The sequence below is a fragment of the Symphalangus syndactylus genome, chromosome 6, assembly GCF_028878055.3.
Source record: "Symphalangus syndactylus isolate Jambi chromosome 6, NHGRI_mSymSyn1-v2.1_pri, whole genome shotgun sequence".
NCBI classification, from domain to species: domain Eukaryota; kingdom Metazoa; phylum Chordata; class Mammalia; order Primates; family Hylobatidae; genus Symphalangus; species Symphalangus syndactylus.
In genome coordinates, this window is record NC_072428.2 from 38,576,863 (window position 1) to 38,597,480 (window position 20,618).

Consider the following 20,618-nt stretch of genomic DNA (forward strand, 5'->3'; position numbering starts at 1 on the left):
TCTCCAGTCTCTCCCCTCCACTTCACCCACCACACTCAAGCCAAAATCTGATAATGTAGGCAACTGAGGACAAAGCCCTGGGCCTCTGCCCACATAGGCCTGCTCCTGGCAGCACAGTCCCTGGAGGAGGGTCGGGGATTGGAAGTCAAAGGCGAACAGCACTGAGGACCAGATGAGCATCTCACTCTGCCAAGGTCTGACCCTGGCCCAACTGGATGAAGTTCAGTGCTAAAAGCTACTCCTGGGCAGCCCTTTTCTACCCCCACCAACCCAATCCTGGTGATTAAATTGATGAATTGGCTCTAAACTGGACATTAACCTCCCCTGGGTCTTTGGTTATGACCTGTGTTTTCACCCTCGTTAATCTAAATGTCAGAGCATCTCCCGGAACCCTGCGACCTTGGCTGAGTTTGAAGATGAATGTGGCAGGCCACGTGTTTTGTTCCACCCATAGTCAGAAAGGGCAGTTTGTGTCTGCTTTTGCCAAAAGCTAATCTTCGGGGAACCCAAGGTGGGCCTGATGAGCTAGATTATGAAGGCGGAGGAGCTGGCGCATCAGTGAGAATGGGGTTTTTCCTTCCTATTGGGGCTGCCCTGCCGAGCACAGTCCCTGGGAGCCGGCCTGCCTGGGCCCCGGACAGGGGCTGCAGGAACTGCTGAGGATAGAGGTGCAGGACACCCCTGGGCCCTGCACTGTCAGGGCTCTCTCTGCATGATGGGGGCCCTCCCAGCCCAGGTCATGGCTCTTCCAGGGCCAGCAGCGCCTCGGGATGGCTGATGCTGTGTGGCGTCAGGACAGGGCTGGCAGTGCCTGAGCCCCTGAGACTCTGCGTGGGGAGGAGGGGCTTACCTTTGTTAAAGAAGTCACAGTCATACGCTGAAAGAGAGAGAACAGGGACTTCCTGAGAGCCAGCCCAGAGCCTGGAACAGACAGACAGAGCCAAGGCTCCCAGCATCCCAGCCTCCCTTCTTCCCCAAGTGCTGGGCCTGGCCTGCCTCCCACATGTCAAGATTTGGGAATGGTCATGGATGCAGATGTCGTAAGTGAAGGAAATAGAATGGCTCCTCTCTGGGCCGACAGCACGAGGCTCAAAGACTGGCACACAATGGGCACCTCAGCGATGTGTCAAGTAAATGAACAAACAAATGAATGTCGAAAAGAAGTGGGTGTATTTTGTGTGGCGCCAAAGAGCAGGATTAGAACCAAGGGGTGGGAGTTTTAATCAGAAATGTTGCGGAAGGCCCCCAGAGGAATGCAAGCACAAGATGGAGATTGGTCTTCCAAGAGCCTTGGGTGGGAAGGGGACCAGGAGCCCCCAGCATCCCCGGCTTCTTCAAGCCCCTTGCACTGCAGAGGCGCTTCCACCAGCCAAGCTGTGAGAAGCTCCTGCAAGCGTGGGCTCAGCGTGCCCTCTAGTGGTCATTCCCAGCACCACACCCTGTTCCCCTAGCCCCTCAGCTGCAGATTCTCAGTCCACTGGGGTGTGCCTGGGACCTTGCAGGAGACCCCTAAAGCCAGCAGCAAAGCCATGAGGGGCCAGGCGGATGGACCTGGGATAAAGCTTAGGAGCAGCATGCTTCACACGTAGGCATGGTCTGAAGAGAGCCACCGACTCACTCCACACCCCAGACCACAAGGTCAATGCATCTGGGGTCACCCTCCAGAAAGAGCACTAGGAGTCAGGAGACAGGCCAGCCGTGTGGCTAGGGGCACGTGCCTGCCTCTCCCTCTATCTGCAGACTCAGAAGGCTGAACCAGAAAATTAGAAAATCGCCAAGTTTCTGGTTTCCAAGGTGTACCCAGTCAAGGGGTGGTAGCCGAGAAGAGTCATTAAAAAGCCAGCTCTCTAGAGTCAGACCTGAGTTCAAATCCCACCTCCCTCACTCATCAGCTGTGCATACTGGACCAAGTTACTTAACGTCAGTGAAATTTAGTGCCCTCCTCTAAGGTGGGACCGCTACATACATCTGCCCCATAGACCTGCCAGGGCCTGGACCAGGGTAAGGCAAAGTGCTCGTCTTGGATGTGAAATTTAAGGGGCTACCAAAAATCTCAGTAATCAAGATAAATACTATTTTAATGCAATATTTTTAAAACATCAAAGTTAATGCAAAAAAATCCGTGATAAATAAAATATCACAATTTAAAAATAAAGACAAGATCATTTACAGTCTCCCACTGAGCGAGAGTAGAGACTGAGACAAAAGGAAACATTAATACTATTGATCCTTTGACAGTTTGCTCATCACAGTATTTTTACAGCAATTTTTATTTTACAGAAATATTATATTGAAACATTATTTCTCTTGATTACTGCATTTTTGATGCCCCCTGAAACCTTGTACCCCAGGTAAGCACCTCAATCACCTCCCCATAGTCTTGCATGTTAAATGAAGTAATGCACACAGGCACAAGGCCTGGCACACAGTGGACCCTCAGCAAGTGTCCTTCTGCTCCATCTTCTTCCTTTGGCATCTTGCCTGCAGGCTTCAGGGCTCTGGACATGTCAGTACCCGCGTGTCCGTGAAAAAATAACAATAACCCCCACATTAGCACAGGGCACTGTGCCAAGTGCTGTACACACAATGCCTTGTTTAAACCACACAACACCCTACAAGGTAGAAGCAGTTATCTTCACCCCTCTATTACAGACGAAGAGACTCAGAGTGTGAGGAATATGTCCCAGGCCAACTCAGTGGAACTTGGGGCCAAACTCAGTCAGTCTGACCCCAGAGCACAAGGCTGTGTAATGGCCATTGCACCCCAAGGTGAGGTGCTTGCACGAGGAAAATCCTTTGGTGCGTGGGAATAAATAAAAAATAATCAATGAAGAATTTAGCCTTCTTTATATTTTCTTTCATCTTTTAAATATTAATTTTTAAATCTGTTTACATATTTTACATGAAGAGTATATCTATGGATGCATATCTATGTATGTATATGTATGTGCACAAAATGATTTTACTTGACAGGGGTGTGCAATGAAAAGCATCTGCAGACCACCATTACTCTGAATAAACTGATCATCTGTGCTGCCTCTGATGGGACCTGCAAACCTCAGCTGACAAAGGACTTCTATATTCATCACCCAATTTGGTCCTCAGAGTCAACCTGGGGGGCAGGTCTATTCCTGTTTCTCAGACAAGAAAATTGAGCCCCAGAGAGGTTGGGTGAGTTGTTTGAAGTCACATAGCTTGCGAGTGGTAGCTCTGGGTCTAGGCTCCTGACTCTTCTAATAAAGTGGCTACGAGCACAGGTTCGCATTGGACTCTCTAGGGATGAACCCTGGCTCCACCACTAACCTTCAGCATGTTACTTGATCTCTCTCTCTAGGCTGTTTCTTCAACTGTAAAATAGGAAATATATAGCCCTGTTTCAAAGGGTAGTTGTAAGAATTCAATGAATAACATGCCCAAAGCAGTTGGTGCTTGGTACATTCTAAGTACTCAGTAAATGCTAGACAGACTGCCAGTACCCCTAGGGCATGCCCACAGGGGACACTCTACTCTGTCCCCTCAGGTGATTGGGACACTCACGGCAGAGGCGGGGGGTTCGCCAGTCAACAGCCACCCCATGCTGGCAACACTGGTGGGCATAAGCAGAGACGCTGGCACAGAAGCACTCACAGTCACCACCCCGGCTGCAGCCACATGTGTCCGTCAGGCAGTTTGAGTAAAACCAAGTGACATCAACCTGGAGAAGGTCAGAAGTTAGAGGTCAGAGGACAGATCCCAAATGTCAGATCTGCATCTTTTCGGCTGATGACTACCAGCACCAACATGAAGGGACCACGGGATAGGGTGAGCTATCCTGTCTCATGAGGTGTGAAGGGAGAAGGACAAGGAAGTGAGAACTCCATGGTCCAGGCAGATGCCCACTTTTGAGAACTAAGCTCTCTTCTCTCCTGAGTCTGGGCTGTTTGATCCAGGAGCCGAGAGTGGCTGAACAGGGGTAGAACCTGAACTGCCTAGCCAGGGCCAGAGACAGCCAAGGCCAATCTGACAGCAGCCTTCAAGGCCTGCAGGGTGCCATGCAGTGCTGAGCCCCAGCCTCCTCTGTGTGCACTGAAGCAGAACAGGCAATAGGTGGTGCCTCAGCATGAGGGCTTTGGGTCCACCATTTAGAAGAACTTCATGATAAGGAGGAAGGGCCAGATCAAGATGGGCTTGAAAAAGGCACAAGCTCTGTTTGCCTGGCTGTCTGTGCCTGGTCATCTGGGGAAATAGGACGGACTCATCTGAGCTGGCTGGAGGCAGGGGAATGGCAGAGGCAGATCTTCCCTGGAGATCTGAGCTGTCTCCTCTGAGACATGGGGGAGTCTGAGAGCTGAAGGGATCCCAGGAAAGTGGAGGGGGCACTCAGGAGGGGCCGAGGCTGGGGTCCACTCACCACAGGGTGGCAGATCTCAAACACCTCACTGAGCAGGATGCTGCACTCCTTCTTGGCAAATGGTTCTCGGAGAGGATTCAGGACACACATATCCCGAGGGTCGAGGGTGTCTGGGCACTGAGGGGCAAAGGCAGGGCTGTTGACCTCCCTACTTGCCAAATGCCTGTTGCCTGATGTGACAGACAGATTTTAGGGTGGCTGCCATGATCCTTGCCCCCTGATATTCATGTCCTTGTAAAATCCCCTCCCCTTCAGTGTAGAAGGGACCTATGCCTTGCCTCAAACCAACAGAATATGGCCCAGGTGATGGGATGGACGTGGCCATGTGTATGTGATCACACGATTCCCAACACGAGATCCCAGAGCCCATCTTGCTGGAGTCTCTCCCTTGCTGGCTGTGAGGAAGCAAGCAGCCATGCTGGAGGACCCCACATGGATGGAAGTGTCAGTGGTCTCTTGGAGCTGAGGGTGGTCTCTGGCCAAAAGCTGGCCCAAAATATGGAAGCTCCCAGTCCTGCAGTTGCAATGAGCTGAATGTAATCAACAACCACGTGAGCAGATGAGGATGCAGTTCCTTCCCCAGTGGAGCCTCCAGATGAGAGCCCAGCCCTGGCTGACACCTTGATTGCAGCCTTGTGAGACACTAAGCAGGGAACCAAGTCAGGCCGTGTCCTGACTCCTGGCCCACAGAAACTGAAATAATACATGTGTGTTGTTTAATGCCACTAAGCCTCATAAAATTGTTACATAGCAGTAGATAACTAATACAGATGTTTCCGATGTCTGCTGAATCTCCTTCCTTAGACTACATTTTCACTGGAGAACCCCACGGTATGCCGAATGGGATTAGCAAGAGAGAAATATGATGTACATGGGGGTGTGGGGACAACAAGGGTTAGTCACCCACTGAGCTTCTCTAAAGTGGGGGTGTGTTAGGGCGCACTTTTCAGAAGCTGTGGGAACCCTTGTCCCACCTCAGGATTTCAGAGGCTGTGGGAACAACCCTGCCCCACCTGGAGCAGTTGAACTCCAGGCCATGCCCGACTGCTTCCCTTACCCCAGTCTACATAGGCTCATCTCAGTGTACTTCCCAGCAGGGCATTAAGATCACTAAGTCCAGGAGAGGCAAATATGTAACACTCATATCACCACTCTCCACTGCTGCTTCTATGGCAGACATAAATAATCGATCACAGTCCTCCTTCCAGCTGAGCTTGACACAGATCTTGGATGTTTCTCAACATAGCTCCCAAGCAGTCTCTTTTGACCAATCAGAGTTGTCACATGAAGTGAAATCTATTCATCACCCCTCTCTTGGTCCAGTCCCCTCTCTTTGCAGAGGATTGCAGAGATGGGACTCACTCAAGGTCACCCAGAAAGTCAATGGATGACCCAAGACAAGAACCCAGGTCTCCTGCTCTCAACTTAGTGCTGTTTCCCCCACAGCTCACAGATTGGCAGCCTCAGTTAGACATCTCTCAGACTGTCCTTTGGGCAGACCCCCTCATTTCTATCTCTGCTAGTGCTGCCCTTCCTCTCAGAGACCTTATCTCTGATATATTCATCTATTTAAGCATGGCCCAGCCTTTAAGTGCCAGCACCACTCTCATCTCCTTCAGGAAGCCTTCCCTGATTGCCTCAACCCACCTCAGTCTCTCTTGGTCTCTTCTCTGTGCCAGACCTAGTGGCAGGCACTGCGGGGCATCATCATGAGTGACCATCTCTCCTGGGACAGACTTTATCACCTTCCCAACTCTCCACCACCCTACCAGGGCTTGGTCCAGGGTAGGGTGGGCGGCTGGATTTGTGAGACAAGACGATGCATGATCTTTGGGCCATAGGACAGAGTCTAGGGCTAGGGATGCAGTCAGAGGCTGAGAGAACATTGCAGGAGAAACCTTACACCAGCATCCCTCTTCCCTGACCTTGGGCCAGGTTCAGTGCTGGCAGTGCCCATCTGAGTGAGGGGCATAAGCCAGCCTGGAAGAGAGGCTTTACCTCAACTGCAGCCCAACTGCTGCCAAACTCCTGGGGGTTAGTTAGCTCTAGGTTCTCCGGGGTCCTCATCTCATTGATGGTTTTTAAGTCAAAGTTCCCACAGAGGCCCGCCAGCTGGCCCTGAAAGGAGAGAGGACACCATGGTCAGTTGCAGGCCTGCCAGGGGTGAGCTGTGGGCAGAGGGGTCACCATGAGCCCAGGAGTCTATCATAGACCTAGAAGCCACTGCTGAGGTCACAGTTTGAAGAGGGATGGAGCAATGTCAGAGGAGAAGGGGCCCAGAGCAGGGTGGAGGAGAGAACAGAGGCATGCTCTTCTTGGCTCCTCAGGGAGGGTACAGCTCACCCAAGGACACCCAGGGCTTGGCTCAGCCCCAGACAGGAGTAGAAGGTCACTGCTCGTGTAAGTACCTGCCACTGAGGCCCAGCCTGGACGTGCACTGTGGTTCTCTGGTCCCACAAGAGGGTGATGTGCTCCCGTGGGAAATGCACCAGTGTGAAAAATCCCACTCGCCACGTGTGGACCTCCTGCTTGTCATCTAGGAAGCTCTCTGGACTCTAGAGGGACAGAGATGGTCAGTCCTGAGCCCAAGTGCCCCCTAGCGCCCAGGTCAGCTATGCCTGCAGCCAGGCCCTCACCAATGCCTCTGCCTCCCTCATACCCTGACATTGGCTTCTGTGTTCCTGACCCTGGCCAAGAGGAATTCAGTTTGGGCTCCTAACTCAGTGGCTCTCCAAGAGAAACTGCTATGGTAAGGAAGCAGGCCTCGGCCCTCTTCTGCCCCAACCCCTGGTAAACTGTAAATTGTCTACACAACCTTCACAGGCACTGAGCCTTACAGGATTTCCGGAGTCATCATCAAAGACAATGAGTGAGTTCCCAACGTTGATGGAAATAAATTTCCTGCAGATCATGCCAGAGCTGTAGCAGTTCACATTCTCTACAATCACAGAGAAGCTGACATCCGACGTGCTCTGAGGAGAGAATAAGTGAGTCCTATAAAACAAGGGAGAAAGGAGATCCTGCCAAGAGGTACAGAGGTGGAGGAACACACACTCCGGAGTGGCTTTCAATCCACCTCTACTTTGCGTTAGCTGAGCTGTGTGACTTTGGGCGACTTCTGTTCTCTGAAGCTGTTCTGGTTTGGGATGCCTAGTGCAGTGTTTAACATGTAGTGACTCCCCAAAATATCTGATGAATGAATGTATTAATAAATATATAATAGGGATGATTGTGTTGATAGGGTATGGGGAAGAGGCACTGTCTCACATACATCCTTGATACTAGTGTAAGCTTTTTGAAGGGGAATTTGCTGGTATCGAATATTTTTAATGTATGTAGCTTTTTATACAGCAATTCCACTTCAAGAACCTGGGGATACATCCACACCGGTATTCACTGCAGCATTTAAATATTGGAGGCAACCTAAATGTCCATCGATGGGGAAAAAATAAAGCAAACTAGAGGGCATTATTTCTGTAGAATTCTACACAGCTGTTCAAAAGAAAAAAGTGTGTACCAACTACATGAAATCAAGTCCAAGGCATCCTCTTAAGTGAAAAAAGCACATTGTAGAATCTTATTCACATAAACTAAACAAAGTGCGCGTGTGTGTGCGTGTGTCCATGTCACGCAGAAAAATGTTCTTGCAGGATTCATCCCTGACTGGAGTGGTTATTCAACGGGAGATAGGAAGAGAAGAAATGGGAAGGGGAATATTTGTTTTTAATATACAACTGCATTAACCTTTAAAACTTTTTAAATAAAATGAGGTCAATTATCTTGATCTTGTGGAGTTACTGCAATTATGCGAAAGACCCTAGTACAGTGCCTGCCCTATAGGTAGGATTCCTTCCATAAAAGGTTTTGTCATTGTTATTATTATATGTTATTTTTATTATTGATGTTACTCTTATAAGAGGAGATAGGCTATTCGCAAAACCATGTCCCCTGGGCGACACTCCTCCACCACGTCAGTGCCCATTCCTCCTGGGGTAGGGATCCTGCCTTTACTGTGCCCCCCACATCACCAGTTTTCTTCCTCCAGGTGAGCTGAAAATTATAACCTGTGACTCTTTTAAGCACACCAACTCTCCAGTCAGATTTCTTGGTCAAACTTGATCCCAGCTCTACCACTGACTGCTGTATGACCTTGGGCAACTTACCTAACTTCCCTTAGCCTGAATTGTTACATCTATAACATGGGATCCATAAACTTTACCTTGTAAAGCTGCTGTGATATTTAAAGTGAAATAATCCACAAAATATGGCTCAATAGACCCCTAGGTACATAATACAGCTCAAAAAGCATTAGTTCTTGCTATTATAGACAGAAAAAAGCATTGGGACCCAATAGAGCAAGATTATAACGGTGAGCAGACAGGCAGTGTGGTATCTCAGGACTGGTGAGCTCCATCCAGCCCTGAGCTTGCACCTCAGCACTTCTTCCAGTCTCTAGATAGCCCCACCTCAGGGCTTAGATCCCCCACCACCCAATTCTGCATCAAACTGGAGTCCAGAGCACCAGAGTGCCCTGACAGCTGTGCATGGAGCCAACTGGGCAGAAACATCTGGGAACTCACCTTGACCAGGTGCACTTTGCATGCTCCCACGAAGTCAAACGGGAGCCCATCAAACGTGCGGTAATGCCGGTCACCATAGGCAGTGCAGGTGGAGGCGCAAGGGTGGAGGGTGCACTGGAATGAGCCCCGCTGGCACACACTGAAAAACACATGCCCAGACCAGTTCACAGGGCACACCTACCCCATACCTGAATACTCATGACAGAGCCATGGCTTATCGAATGCATGAGCACTGTGTCCCTCGGCAAAGAGGTCAACAAACACCAACCTCTAACAGGACCCTGGAGGGCAGGATTGTAATTTCATGCAGGAGACACCAGGGCTCAGAGAGGTTATGAAACACAGCCAATAAATAATGGACCTGATATTTAACCCAGATCTATTTAACTCCAAAGTCCATACTCCCTTTACCCCTCCGTTCATTCACTTACCCATTCATTCAACAAATATTAGGTGCCCACCATATCTCAGGCATTATTCCAAAATTTTGTGGTACTTCAGTGAATAAAACAAAAAGAAAACCGTCTGCCTCTGGGAATGTTTATTCTAGAGGGAGAAGAGATACACTAAATAAAAAATAATAAGGCAGTGCGAGCATGTACTATAGCGCATTAGAAGGCAATGAGTGTTATGGGGGAGCAGGATACAGGTCACTGGGAATGCGGGTGGAGTGGGTTACAATTTTAAATAGGGTGGTTGGGGCACGTGTAAGTAGAGACATAAAGGAGGTGACAGAGTTAACTCCGTGGGCATCTGGAAAAAGGGTGTTTCAAACAAAGGGTACAGTCTCTCCAAAGTCTGTGGGGGACACTCGGGAGACAACATGGCTAGAATGGAGAGTGCAAGGGCAAGAGAGTAGAAGAGGAATTCAGAGGGGCAATGGAGGGTCAGGTGACATGGGTCCAATAAGGCCACTGCAGGAAGGTTAGCTCCTGCTAGGAATGAGGGGGGTGGGCATTGGAAGACTTCATCATTGGAATGACACTATGTGATTCATGTTCCACTCTGGCTGCCGCACTGAACCTAAGCTCAAGAGTGTCAAGGGGAAGCAGAAAGACCAGTTGAGTGGCTACTGCAGCACATCAGGGGAGAGATCATGGCAGCCTGGAGCAGGGTAACAGCAGTGGAAAGAGGGAGAAGTTGTCAGATTTTGGGTGTATTTTGAAGGTAGAACCAAAGGGATTTGTAGACAGGTTGGATAAAGGTAGTGAAAGACAAGACTCGAGGTTGACTCCAGGTTTCTTGGCCTGAGCAACTGGGAGAATGAAGTCTTCATCAACTCAGATGGGGAAGGCTGAGGGAGAAGCAGGTTTGAGGGGGAAGATCAGATGTGCTGTTCTGGACATGTTGAATTTGAGACCTGCGTTAGACATACATATGGTGATGTCAAGTAGGCAGCTGGATGTGTGAGCCTAGAGTTGAGAAGTATGGATTGGACTAAAGGTAGAAATCTGGTAGTCCTCTGCCTATGGATGGGCCTTGTAGCCATGAGATTGGGAGAGTTCATCAAGGGAGTGAGTATAAATACTGAGAAGGAGGGGTCCCTTGGGCCGCTCCAATAACAAGAGGTTGGAGAAGAGGAAGAACCAATGAAGGAAGCCGAGAAGTAACAGGAAGAGAGTTCGGAGGAAAAGCAAGAGGAGGTGGTGCCCCAAAAGCCACACAAATGAAAGTATCAAGAAGGAGGGAATAATGGAAAAGTGATCAACTGTGTCAAATGCTGCCCACAGGTCTAGGAAGGTGAGGACTGAGAAAGGCTAACTGGATATGGCAATATGAAAGTTACTGGTGACCTTAGTAGGAATAGTTTCGATGGAATGATGGGGAAAATGCCTGACCGAAAGGGTTTAAAGGGGAATGGGAGAACAGGAAGCTGAAACAGCAAGTATAGGAAAAGTGTTCAGAGTGTTTTGCAATAAAAGACGAGCAGAGAAATGGAGCAGTTCCTAGGAGGTTGGAAGTTTTTCAAACGATATATTTTTATGCAATAGGGATGAGCCAGTAGAGAATGCAAATTGTTTATATGGGAGAAAAGAGGGAGAGATGCTGCAGTGGTTCCCTTAGGAGGGCAAGTGAGGAACTAGCACCCAAAGGACAAGTGAAGAAACTTCACTTTAGATAGGAACACAGACACTTAATCTGTTGTGCAGGCAAAATACATGGGTACAAAGCCTGGAAAGTTCTATTCTCATGGCTTTAATTTCCTCAGGGAAATAGGAAGCAGGGTCATCAGCTGAGAATAAGAGGGGAGGAGGTGTCAGGGCTTTGAGGAGAGAGGAGAAAGAGTGGAATAGTTATCTAGTGGGATGAAAGAGCAAAGGAGACCCGGGAAATACAGTCCGAGAGCCCATCAGCTCTAAGGGCCTTTTTGACCCTTCTGAGCCCATGAATTTAAAACGAGAGCTGGCAGCCGGGTTTTGCACATCCCTCCAGTCACACTCAGCTGCATGGATGCAGGTACAAAGGAAGTAAAGGTGTGGGTGTCACCAGGGTTGTGGTTTTGCCAAACAAGTAGGGCAAAGCAGGAGGAGGAATAGAAGTGGGGCTGCATTCAAGGAAGTGATTATGGTTCTGGACCACAGGTTGAGGTAAAAGGGAAGGGGAGACATCAAAGGGGTGAGAGGCAGCAGAGAGGTGGTAGGGATCATGGATGAGAAATCCCGGTGGGGTTGCAGGATTGAGGGAGTCAGGGAATGAGAGGGAGTGGAGTAGAAAGACAGAAGGTGAGGTGAGACGCATTGGGATATGGGCTGGGTGAGTTATTGGGAATGGCAAGATCTACAAGATGACCCCTCACTCCACTAGGGTGGAGAAAGATCTTTGGAAGAGAGAGGATGAAGAATCTGAGATGTCGGGAGATACTAGAAGCACCTCTAAACGGATTCTAAAATCTCCAAGAATTAGAGAAGGAGTAGGGTTGGCAAGAGTCACAGAGCTCAGTGCCAAAATCTTTAGAAGTAAAGGGGCATGACCCAGGGCTCTGTGTCTGACAGCAACAATGAGGGACAGGCTCAGTCATGCACTGACTCCATGTGGCTTCCTAAGCCTATGTATCCATCCTGTCATTCACCCACCAACATGACCTATGACTCATTCATAAATGCATAAGTGCTGGAAATACTCCCACTGTGGCTGACCATGTTGCCAACCATGGCTACACGGAATGCAGAGCTGGGAAGGGATGGGCAGCCAGGCTCCATCCTGGTAAAGAGATCCCAGCAAATGCTCGAGTCACACCAGCGCAACACATCTCCAGCACCCACCTCCCCCCGGGAGAGCAGCTGGCATCTGGGCCACAGTGGCAGGTCCTTTGAGGGCAAATGTCAAGGTTTGTCCATTTGTTAGGAGGTAGAATTTTTACAACTGAGTTAAAAAGTAAAAACTTCCCCATCTATCCCCTAGTTTTCTAAGGAAGAGAGGACATCCACCCTATGGCCAGTCAGCCTCTCCTATGAAGGCAGATGCCTCCTCGTGTCAGGGTTCCAAATCCTAAATAATCCCAGCTCTTCGACCTTGGCTCCAGACTCCTCACCACCTCTGCCTTGGATCTGATTTCTGAGCACAATGCACTCACAGGAGAGGATTCAATGTAACTCAGGTACCCCCTGCCTGAGGGTGAGGGTGTTGCTACAGGGGCTGGAGTCCAGGGAACTGATGGAAGTGAATCCTTCTCAGGGCCTGAGCACCCCTAGGCAAATCCAGGCCAGCCATCCCCAGTCTCTCACCTCATGTGCCTGGCATCCCTGGTCAGCTCTGGCTCACCATAGTCACAAAATCCCAAGAAAAAAAATGAGCACACAGCCTGTGCAGAGATCTGTGTCTTAACATCATACCCAGGGACTTCTGGGGTCAGCCAGCCAGGGCTCTGACCCTACAAGTACACTCTGATATATCTGGGGAAACCGGCCTTGGAGCAGGTGGGCTTGACCATGACCCTGCTTCTAACACAGAAAGAAACACTATGGCCTTCCTCTAGGCCACAGAAACAGGGTGGTTTCAATCCCAGCATGGGACAGGGACTGGGGGCCATGCTCCAGCTAGCCAGATGGGTCTCTGAGATAGAACCTCTCTGAGCTCCTCTGCTGGGCCCTGGAGTTTCAGTGCCAGGGGCTGCCTGCTCACCTCAGGCCACCCCTAGCTCGTTCTCGAAATTGGAACAGTGAGTGGGTTTGCTCTCCGGCATCAGGGCACGTTTATCATTTCTCACCCCCTTCTCCGGCATTCTCTCTATCAGAAAGCTGAGCCTACCCACTGTCTACCCACCACTGTGTGGCCCACAACAGGCCCCGCAGAACTAGCTCCAGGTCTGTTTCCATAGAATCCAATCCAGATGCACACACTCCCACATATGCACACTTACATTGCTCAACAAATACCCTCACACGTACTTTCATACACAAGAAGGTGCCCATTCACAGGCAAACACAATGCACACTTACACCGATATTTACTCACATGTGAATACAAATACGTATAGCCATTGTACACATATATCCACACACTTTGCACATACATGTGCACACATTTTAAATGATCCATATGCACAAAAATATATATAAACACACCTGTCTACATAAACAAATGTCTAATTGTATATATTCACTGACATATTGAGATTTGTGAATGCCTGCCTTTTTATATACATCCATGTACATGCATATTCACATATGCACATGTGCATTTTGGATTTGCACTCACACTCATATGTTCATATAAATATGCAAATTGTCATGGTTACAAATATGCATGTATACACATTCATATACATGACTGAACAAACATATTCATGTAAAAACAAAAATATTCCTTTGTATGCATATACTCCTATGTGTACACAAACCCCTGTACCACACACAACACATAAATGAATACAAACATAATGAAACGGGAATGCTAGACTATACTCTTGATTATGCGCCCATATCCATGCCCCCTCCCAGCAAAAAACCAAAGCCTGCTTGGGACCCTCACTTACCAGGTATGGCAAGGAGACATCACCTGGTCCCCAGGGAAATACTCCTTCCCCTTCCAAGTGCAGGGGCACTCCTCTGGCAGGAAACATGCATCCCCGTGTCTGAGCAGACTGTAGAGACACAGCAAGCAGGCGGTCAGGAGAGCACCCTTCCCATAGCTGCCATCTGTGGAGGACCATGCCTCAACCTGGATGCTCGAGGTGGCTCCCAGCATTTACCCTAGAAGAGACTGACTGTGTATTCACTGCCCATCCTGCTGCTGCTCAGTGAGGTTCAGAGGGACCTTGGTAACTGGAAAAACCAGTAACAGACTAGGCCCAGCCTGAGTCTCTGTCATCCATCAAGAAGCGAGGCTTATCTCTACCAGCCACAGCCCTACTGACCAGGTGGATGCCAGTTGCTCCTCAGGCACTAGTTGTATACTAATGAACAGGCCATGGATATGGGCGATGACCCTCCTAACCAGGTTGTTCATGGAGCTCTCAGACCACAGGCCCCAAAGCTGCAGTGCTGCTGTCTTCTAGTCTGGTTTCCATGAAATCTGACCACTCCCAGGCCGGAGCCACGGATGTCTCAGGGCATTTATTAAAGATCTCAGGCCATAGCATCATGCTAGATCGGGCATCAACAGGATACAGCCTGGGGCAGGGCTAAGAACACAAACTTTGGCAATAAATAATTTTTTGTTCAAATCCAGGATCTACCTGAAACAAGTTACTTAACCTTCCTATTTTATTTTTCAAAAGAATACAAGCACGTGGGTTAAAGAGGTAAAAAGAAAGGGTGCTACAGGCACTATACTCAAAGGAGTCTCTTGTTAGTGGCTCCTGTATCCAGATTTTCTGCCTGGAAGCACTTTCTGCACTATAGTAAAGGATGATGGAACCCAAGCACAGCACGACACCTCCCTGAGGAGAGCAGACAGAAAATGGGGTTGAGGGCTTCTGAAGTGGCCAGATATCCAGATCAGGATGTAAAATAGAAGGGATTAAAGTCAAAGTTCTAAATTAGAAATACAAGAGCAAACTAAATCCAAAGTAAGTAGTAAGAAAGAAATGAATATAAGAGGAGAAATTAGTGAAATAAAAAACAGAGCAATAGAGAAAAATCAGTGAAACCAGATGCTGGTTCTTTGAAAAGACCAATAAAATCGACAAACCCCTGTCTAAACTGAATGATAAAAAGGGGGACAGGAATACTCAAATTACCAATATCTGGAACAAAGAGGAGATATTGCTACAGACTCTACTGATAGTAAAAGGAAAATAAGGAAATATTATGTACAATGTTAAGTGAATAAATTTGACAACTTAGATGGAATGGACAAATTTCTTAAAAGACACAAACTATAAATATTCAGCCAAGAAGGAATAGGTAAACTGAATTAGCCCAATATCTTTAAAGAAATTAAATTTGAAGTTAAAACTCTTCCAAGATTGGTAAATTCTACCAGGCACTTAAGGAAGAAATAATACAAGTTTTAAACAAACTCTTCCAAAAATTGAAAAGGAAATCATACTTCCCAACTCATTTTATAAGACCGGCATTAATCTGATACCAAAATCAGACAAAAACATCTCAAGTATGGAAAACCACAGACCATAGAATATTAAATAATACATCAGTCACAACTAGGGTTTATCCCAGGAATGTAAGACTGGCTTAAGATTTTAAAAATCAACCAATGCAATTTGCAACAGTTATAAAATAAAGGGAAAATATCATATACTCCAATAAATAAAATCAATTGACAAGCTTAGTGTGGTGGCTCATGTTTATAATCCCAGCACTTTGGAAGGCCAAGGTGGGAGATGCCATGAGTTCAAGACCATCCTGGCCAACATGGCAAACCCCCTTCTCTACTAAAAATACGAACATTAGCCAGACGTGATGGCCCATGCCTGTAATCCCAGCTACTCTGGAGGTTTAGGCATAAAAGTCAGTTGGACCTGGGAGGTGGAGGTTGCAGTGAGTCAAGACTGAGGCACTGCACTCCAGCCTGTGCAACAGAGTGAGACTCTGTTTAAAAAAAAAAAAATCAATTCACAATTCAATACCCATTTATTGTAAAAAATTTGCAGCATAATAGAAATAAAAAGAAACTTCCCCAATCTGATAAAGATCATTTGCAAAAAAACTACAGCAAATGTTAGAATTAATGATAGAAGATTGACTGCTTTATCCAAAACAAGACAAAGGCAATGATTTTTACTTCCATCACTTCTATTCAAAAGTATATTGTAAGTCCAATACAGCACAATAAGGCAAGAAACATGTGAGATGTAAAACTTTAAAATAAAGAAGTAAAACTATCTTTATTCACAGATGACATGACCACTTACTGAAATTCTAAAGAATCTACCCAAAAAAAGCCACTAGAACTCATAAATGAATTTAGCAAGATTGCAGAATACAAGGTCAATATGTGACAATCGACAGTATTTCCATATTGTGGCAATTAAAAAATGGAAAATTAATAAAATAATAACATTTATAACATCAACAAAAACAGCAAAATACCTATGAAAAATTCAATGAAAAATGTGTAAACCTTTACATGAAAACTATGAAATATTGCTAAGAGAAATTAACGAAGACCAATAAATAAGAAAATAACACCATATTTGTGGTTTGGAGGACTTACTGGTGCTAAGATGCCAATTCTCCCCAAATTGATCTATAAATTCAACACAGTTTCATTCAAAATCTCAGGGGCTTTTTTTTTATAGGAATTGATAAGCTGATCCTAAATTTACTTGGAAATGCAAAGACCTAGAACAACTTTTTGAAAGAAAAGATAAAAGTTGAAGAACTCTCACTTCCTGATTTCAAGGCTTACTATAAAGCTTCATAAACCAAGAGAGTGGATATTGGCATGAAGACAGACAAACAGATCAATGGAACAGAAAAGAGTTCTGAAATAGATCCACGTGTATACAGTCAATTAATTTTTCACAAAAATGCCAAAGCAATTACATGGGGAGAGGAAAGTCTTTTTTAAAAAAATAGGGCTACAACCACTGGACGACCATCAAAAATAAAATAAAATGAAACATACCTTGACTCCATTTTGCAACATGTGTAAAATATAATACTTTTAAATAGGTTATAGGCTTAAATGTAAAAGCTAAAATTGTAAAGCTGGCCAGTTGCAGTGGCTCCCACCTGTAATCCTAGCATTTTGGGAGAATTTCTTGAGGCCAGGAGTTCGAGATCAGCTTGGGCAACATAGCAAAACCCCCATCTCTACAAAAAATTTAAAAAATTTTCCAGGTATGGTGGTGCACACCTGTAGTCCTAGCTACTCAGGAGGCTGAGGCGGGAGAATCACTTGAGCTAAGGAGTTCAAGGCTGCTGTGAGCCATGATGGCACCACTGCACCCTTGCCTGAGCAGCAGAGCAAGACTTTGTCTGTAAAAATAATAATAATTAATTAATTATTTAATCCATTAGTAAATGGATTTAATTGTAAAGCTCCTAGAAGAAAACATAGGAGAATATCTTTGCAACCTTGAGGACTAACTATAAAGAAAAAAATGATAAATTAGACCTCATCAGAAATGAAGGAGATTTTTAAAAGAAAAAAATTAGACATCAAAATTTAAAACTTCTCATCAGAAGTTTTTAGATACTTCAAGGCATGTTAACTAAATAAATAGGCAAACACACACTGGGAGAAAATATTTGCAATACATATGCCTGCCAAAGGACTTGAATCTAAAATACATAAAAAATTTTTACAACTCAAACAAATAAAAAGAGACCAAATTTAAAATTCCGCAAAAGACCAGAACAGACACTTCACAAAGAAAGATACATGAATGGCCAATAAGTATATGAAAAATTACTCATAGTCATTAGGGAAATACAAATCAAAGCCATAACGAGATAGGACCATGTACTTGCTGAAATAACAAAAATGGAAAAGATTGAAAACACCAAGTATTAGTGAGGATGTGGAACAGTCAGATTCTCATACACTGGACATGTAAAATTATCCAATCACTTTGGAAAACAGCTTGACAGTTTCTTATATAAATACGAATCTACCCTAGGACCCAGCAATTCCGCCCTGAAATGTTCATCCAAGGGAAATAAATGGCAACCTTAGTCAAAATAGTCCCAAACTGAAAACAACCCAAATGTCCATCAATGCTTGAGCAGATAAACAATTGTTTTCTTTTTTGAATCTTGAAAACTTTATTGCTGAGCTAAAGAATCCAGATCAAAAAGGTTTGTGAGTGTGTATGCATGTGTGTTTGTATATATATATATGGATCTTTTTATATAAAGTTCTAGAACAGGAATAACTACTATATAGTGACAAAAAGCCAGCTAGTGTTTGCCTAGCACTCACAGGGGTAGGATTGACCGGAGTATGAGGGAAACTTTGTTGGTGATAGAAATGTTATATATCTTAATTATGATGATATATACATAGATGTCAAAATTCATCAAACCATACACTAAAAGTAGGTACATTTTATTATATATAACACCTTTGCAGATAAATAATTGTATATTCATACAATGGAATACTACTGGGATAGAAAAAGGAACACACTACTGATAGATGCAACAATGTAGGTCAACCTCAAGAGTTAAGGAAGAGAAGCCAGGCCCAAAAGGGTATATAGTGTATGATTCTATTTACATGAAGTTCTAGAACAGGCAGAACCTATCTATGCTGATATGAAGCACAGCAATGCTGGTGGGGGCAGAACTGGCTGGAAAGGACTGACAAAAGACTTGTGTCTAGAATAGATAAACATTATATATTCACATTAGGGAATATATAGGGCGCCAACATTAGGGAATTTTCTGAGTGACAGAAATGTTCTATGTCTTCACAGGAGTGTGGGTTACAAGCAGGTATCAATTTGTCAAAGCCTAACACACGGTATACTTAGGATCCATGTAATTTACTGTATATAAATTATGCATCACTTCCTAAAAGGAAAAAAAGAAAAAAGAGTGAGGCATCAAAAGCTGACTGGAGGCTCCCTGTTTAAGGAGGACCAACCATTTTGTTGAGAAACTCCCAAAATGTCAGTTTCTGTTGTGTTTTTCTATTGGCCCAGCCAATTTTCAAGGGAAGAAATCTCTGTCATCTCTGGGCTGGGAGGCGAATGTCTCCATTTGCTGGGATTCCCCTTGCTTTTCACTGAATCTCCCTGTTTCCACGATGCATCTCACCCCTCCTGGTGCCTATAAGACCAAAGTCTCTGATTTGGTTTCTCTTGAAACTCTCCTTTCTCCTGCTGGATGCGGCCAGAGCAGTGGTGTGACCCCAGCAGGAGCAATAGGGGATCTGGAGGCTGAACTCCTCCTTGCACAGACTTGCAACCCAACCTCCTGTCTCCCTCCCCCCACACCCCCTTCTATTTATTCCTCTTGGATGAACACTTCAGGGCGAACTGCTGGGTGCTCAGGTAGATTCATGTTTATATAAGAAACTGCCGAACTATTTTCCAAAATGCATGTACTATTTGTTTCTCCTTGGCCTTCCCCTCTGCAAGGCCAGTTTCTACACATCCACCCACATTCCTTCTTCAAAAACTACTGAACTTCCACTCTTCTCTCTTTGTCCCTGGGGATCTATATCTTTTTATCCCATTAGCATTTCACTGTGGTTGTGGGAGGAAGCAGGAAAGAAAAAAAACATGTGCTTAATTCACTACGTGTTACCTGAAGCCACTTAACTCTTCTAAGCCTCTGTTTTTTATGCTTAAAACAGGAATAATGACACCTTCCTCCCAAGGTCATTATGAGAATCTTACAGGCCTGGGCACACTGCCTATCATCTAGTAGAAACACAATAAGTATTGGTCTCTTGCCCCTCTCTCCCTCATAATTGCATCAGACACCAATGAAGGGCTGGCTCACTGCCTTCCTCCTTCAGCCCCAAGCCTTGTCTCTAGCCACTTCCTGTGGGGTCTTCTCTGTTGCCCACCATCCATTACTCCCTCCTTGCTCTTAGCAGACCTGTCTGAATCTCTGAGCACCTGCTGTGTGCCCATCATGGGGAAGAGCATGCAAGGACTCAAGGCTTTGGCCTCGGTCCTCAAGGTGCCTTCAATTTGCAAAGTACCCTCTCTTTACCTTGTAGCGGACCTTCTCATTCCAGGGACCCCTCAGGGAGGTTATTTGCAAATGCATGGGATCCAGATGAGAAGAAACAATGCTATCTGCTCACATAGAGTGTTTACTCTGTGCCATTTTACAAATGAAGGAACTGAGGTTCAGGGTAATTAATTAACTCAGTCAGGAAGTGGTAGAGCCAGGGTTCAAGCCTGACTCCAGAGTCTGTGCTCATTGTGCCTCACTGCCTAGTGGCCCCAGGGCCCTTGGCTCAGACCCCAGATTCAAAGAAATATGCAGGCACACAGACAGCCACAGACCGTTCTTTGGAGATTCTTAGATACATCATGGAGAAGTGCCTGGTGGCCAGACAGTCGGAACTCTCATACACAGAGGTGATCATGGGTCCCAAGGGTCCTAGGCAGGGGTTGTTAAGGATGGTTGGGCATCTTTGGGAGCCCTGTCCCAGCAAGAGGATGTTCTAGGATGGTAGGAAATGCCTGCCCTTCCCTTACAAACTGAGACTGTACCAATTTCACTTTGACAAGCCCCTGAGCCATGTGTGTAAGCTCCTTAGAGTGTCTTTGATATAGC

At 46.1% G+C, this 20,618-nt stretch overlaps 1 protein-coding gene across 2 annotated transcripts in view; it reads right to left on the bottom strand.

Moving 5' to 3' along the window:
- OTOG (otogelin) overlaps positions 1–20,618 on the bottom strand; it is a 100,131-nt gene that overhangs the window by 46,912 nt on the left and 32,601 nt on the right. For both annotated transcript variants that reach the window (XM_055281306.2, XM_063641925.1), the window contains 8 exons: positions 13,946–14,053; positions 8,971–9,109; positions 7,228–7,362; positions 6,799–6,945; positions 6,389–6,508; positions 4,391–4,507; positions 3,538–3,694; positions 851–877 (listed from right to left, as the gene is read on the bottom strand). In XM_055281306.2, coding sequence (XP_055137281.1) covers positions 851–877; positions 3,538–3,694; positions 4,391–4,507; positions 6,389–6,508; positions 6,799–6,945; positions 7,228–7,362; positions 8,971–9,109; positions 13,946–14,053 — 950 coding nt within the window. The remainder of the gene's footprint in view (positions 1–850; positions 878–3,537; positions 3,695–4,390; positions 4,508–6,388; positions 6,509–6,798; positions 6,946–7,227; positions 7,363–8,970; positions 9,110–13,945; positions 14,054–20,618) is intronic.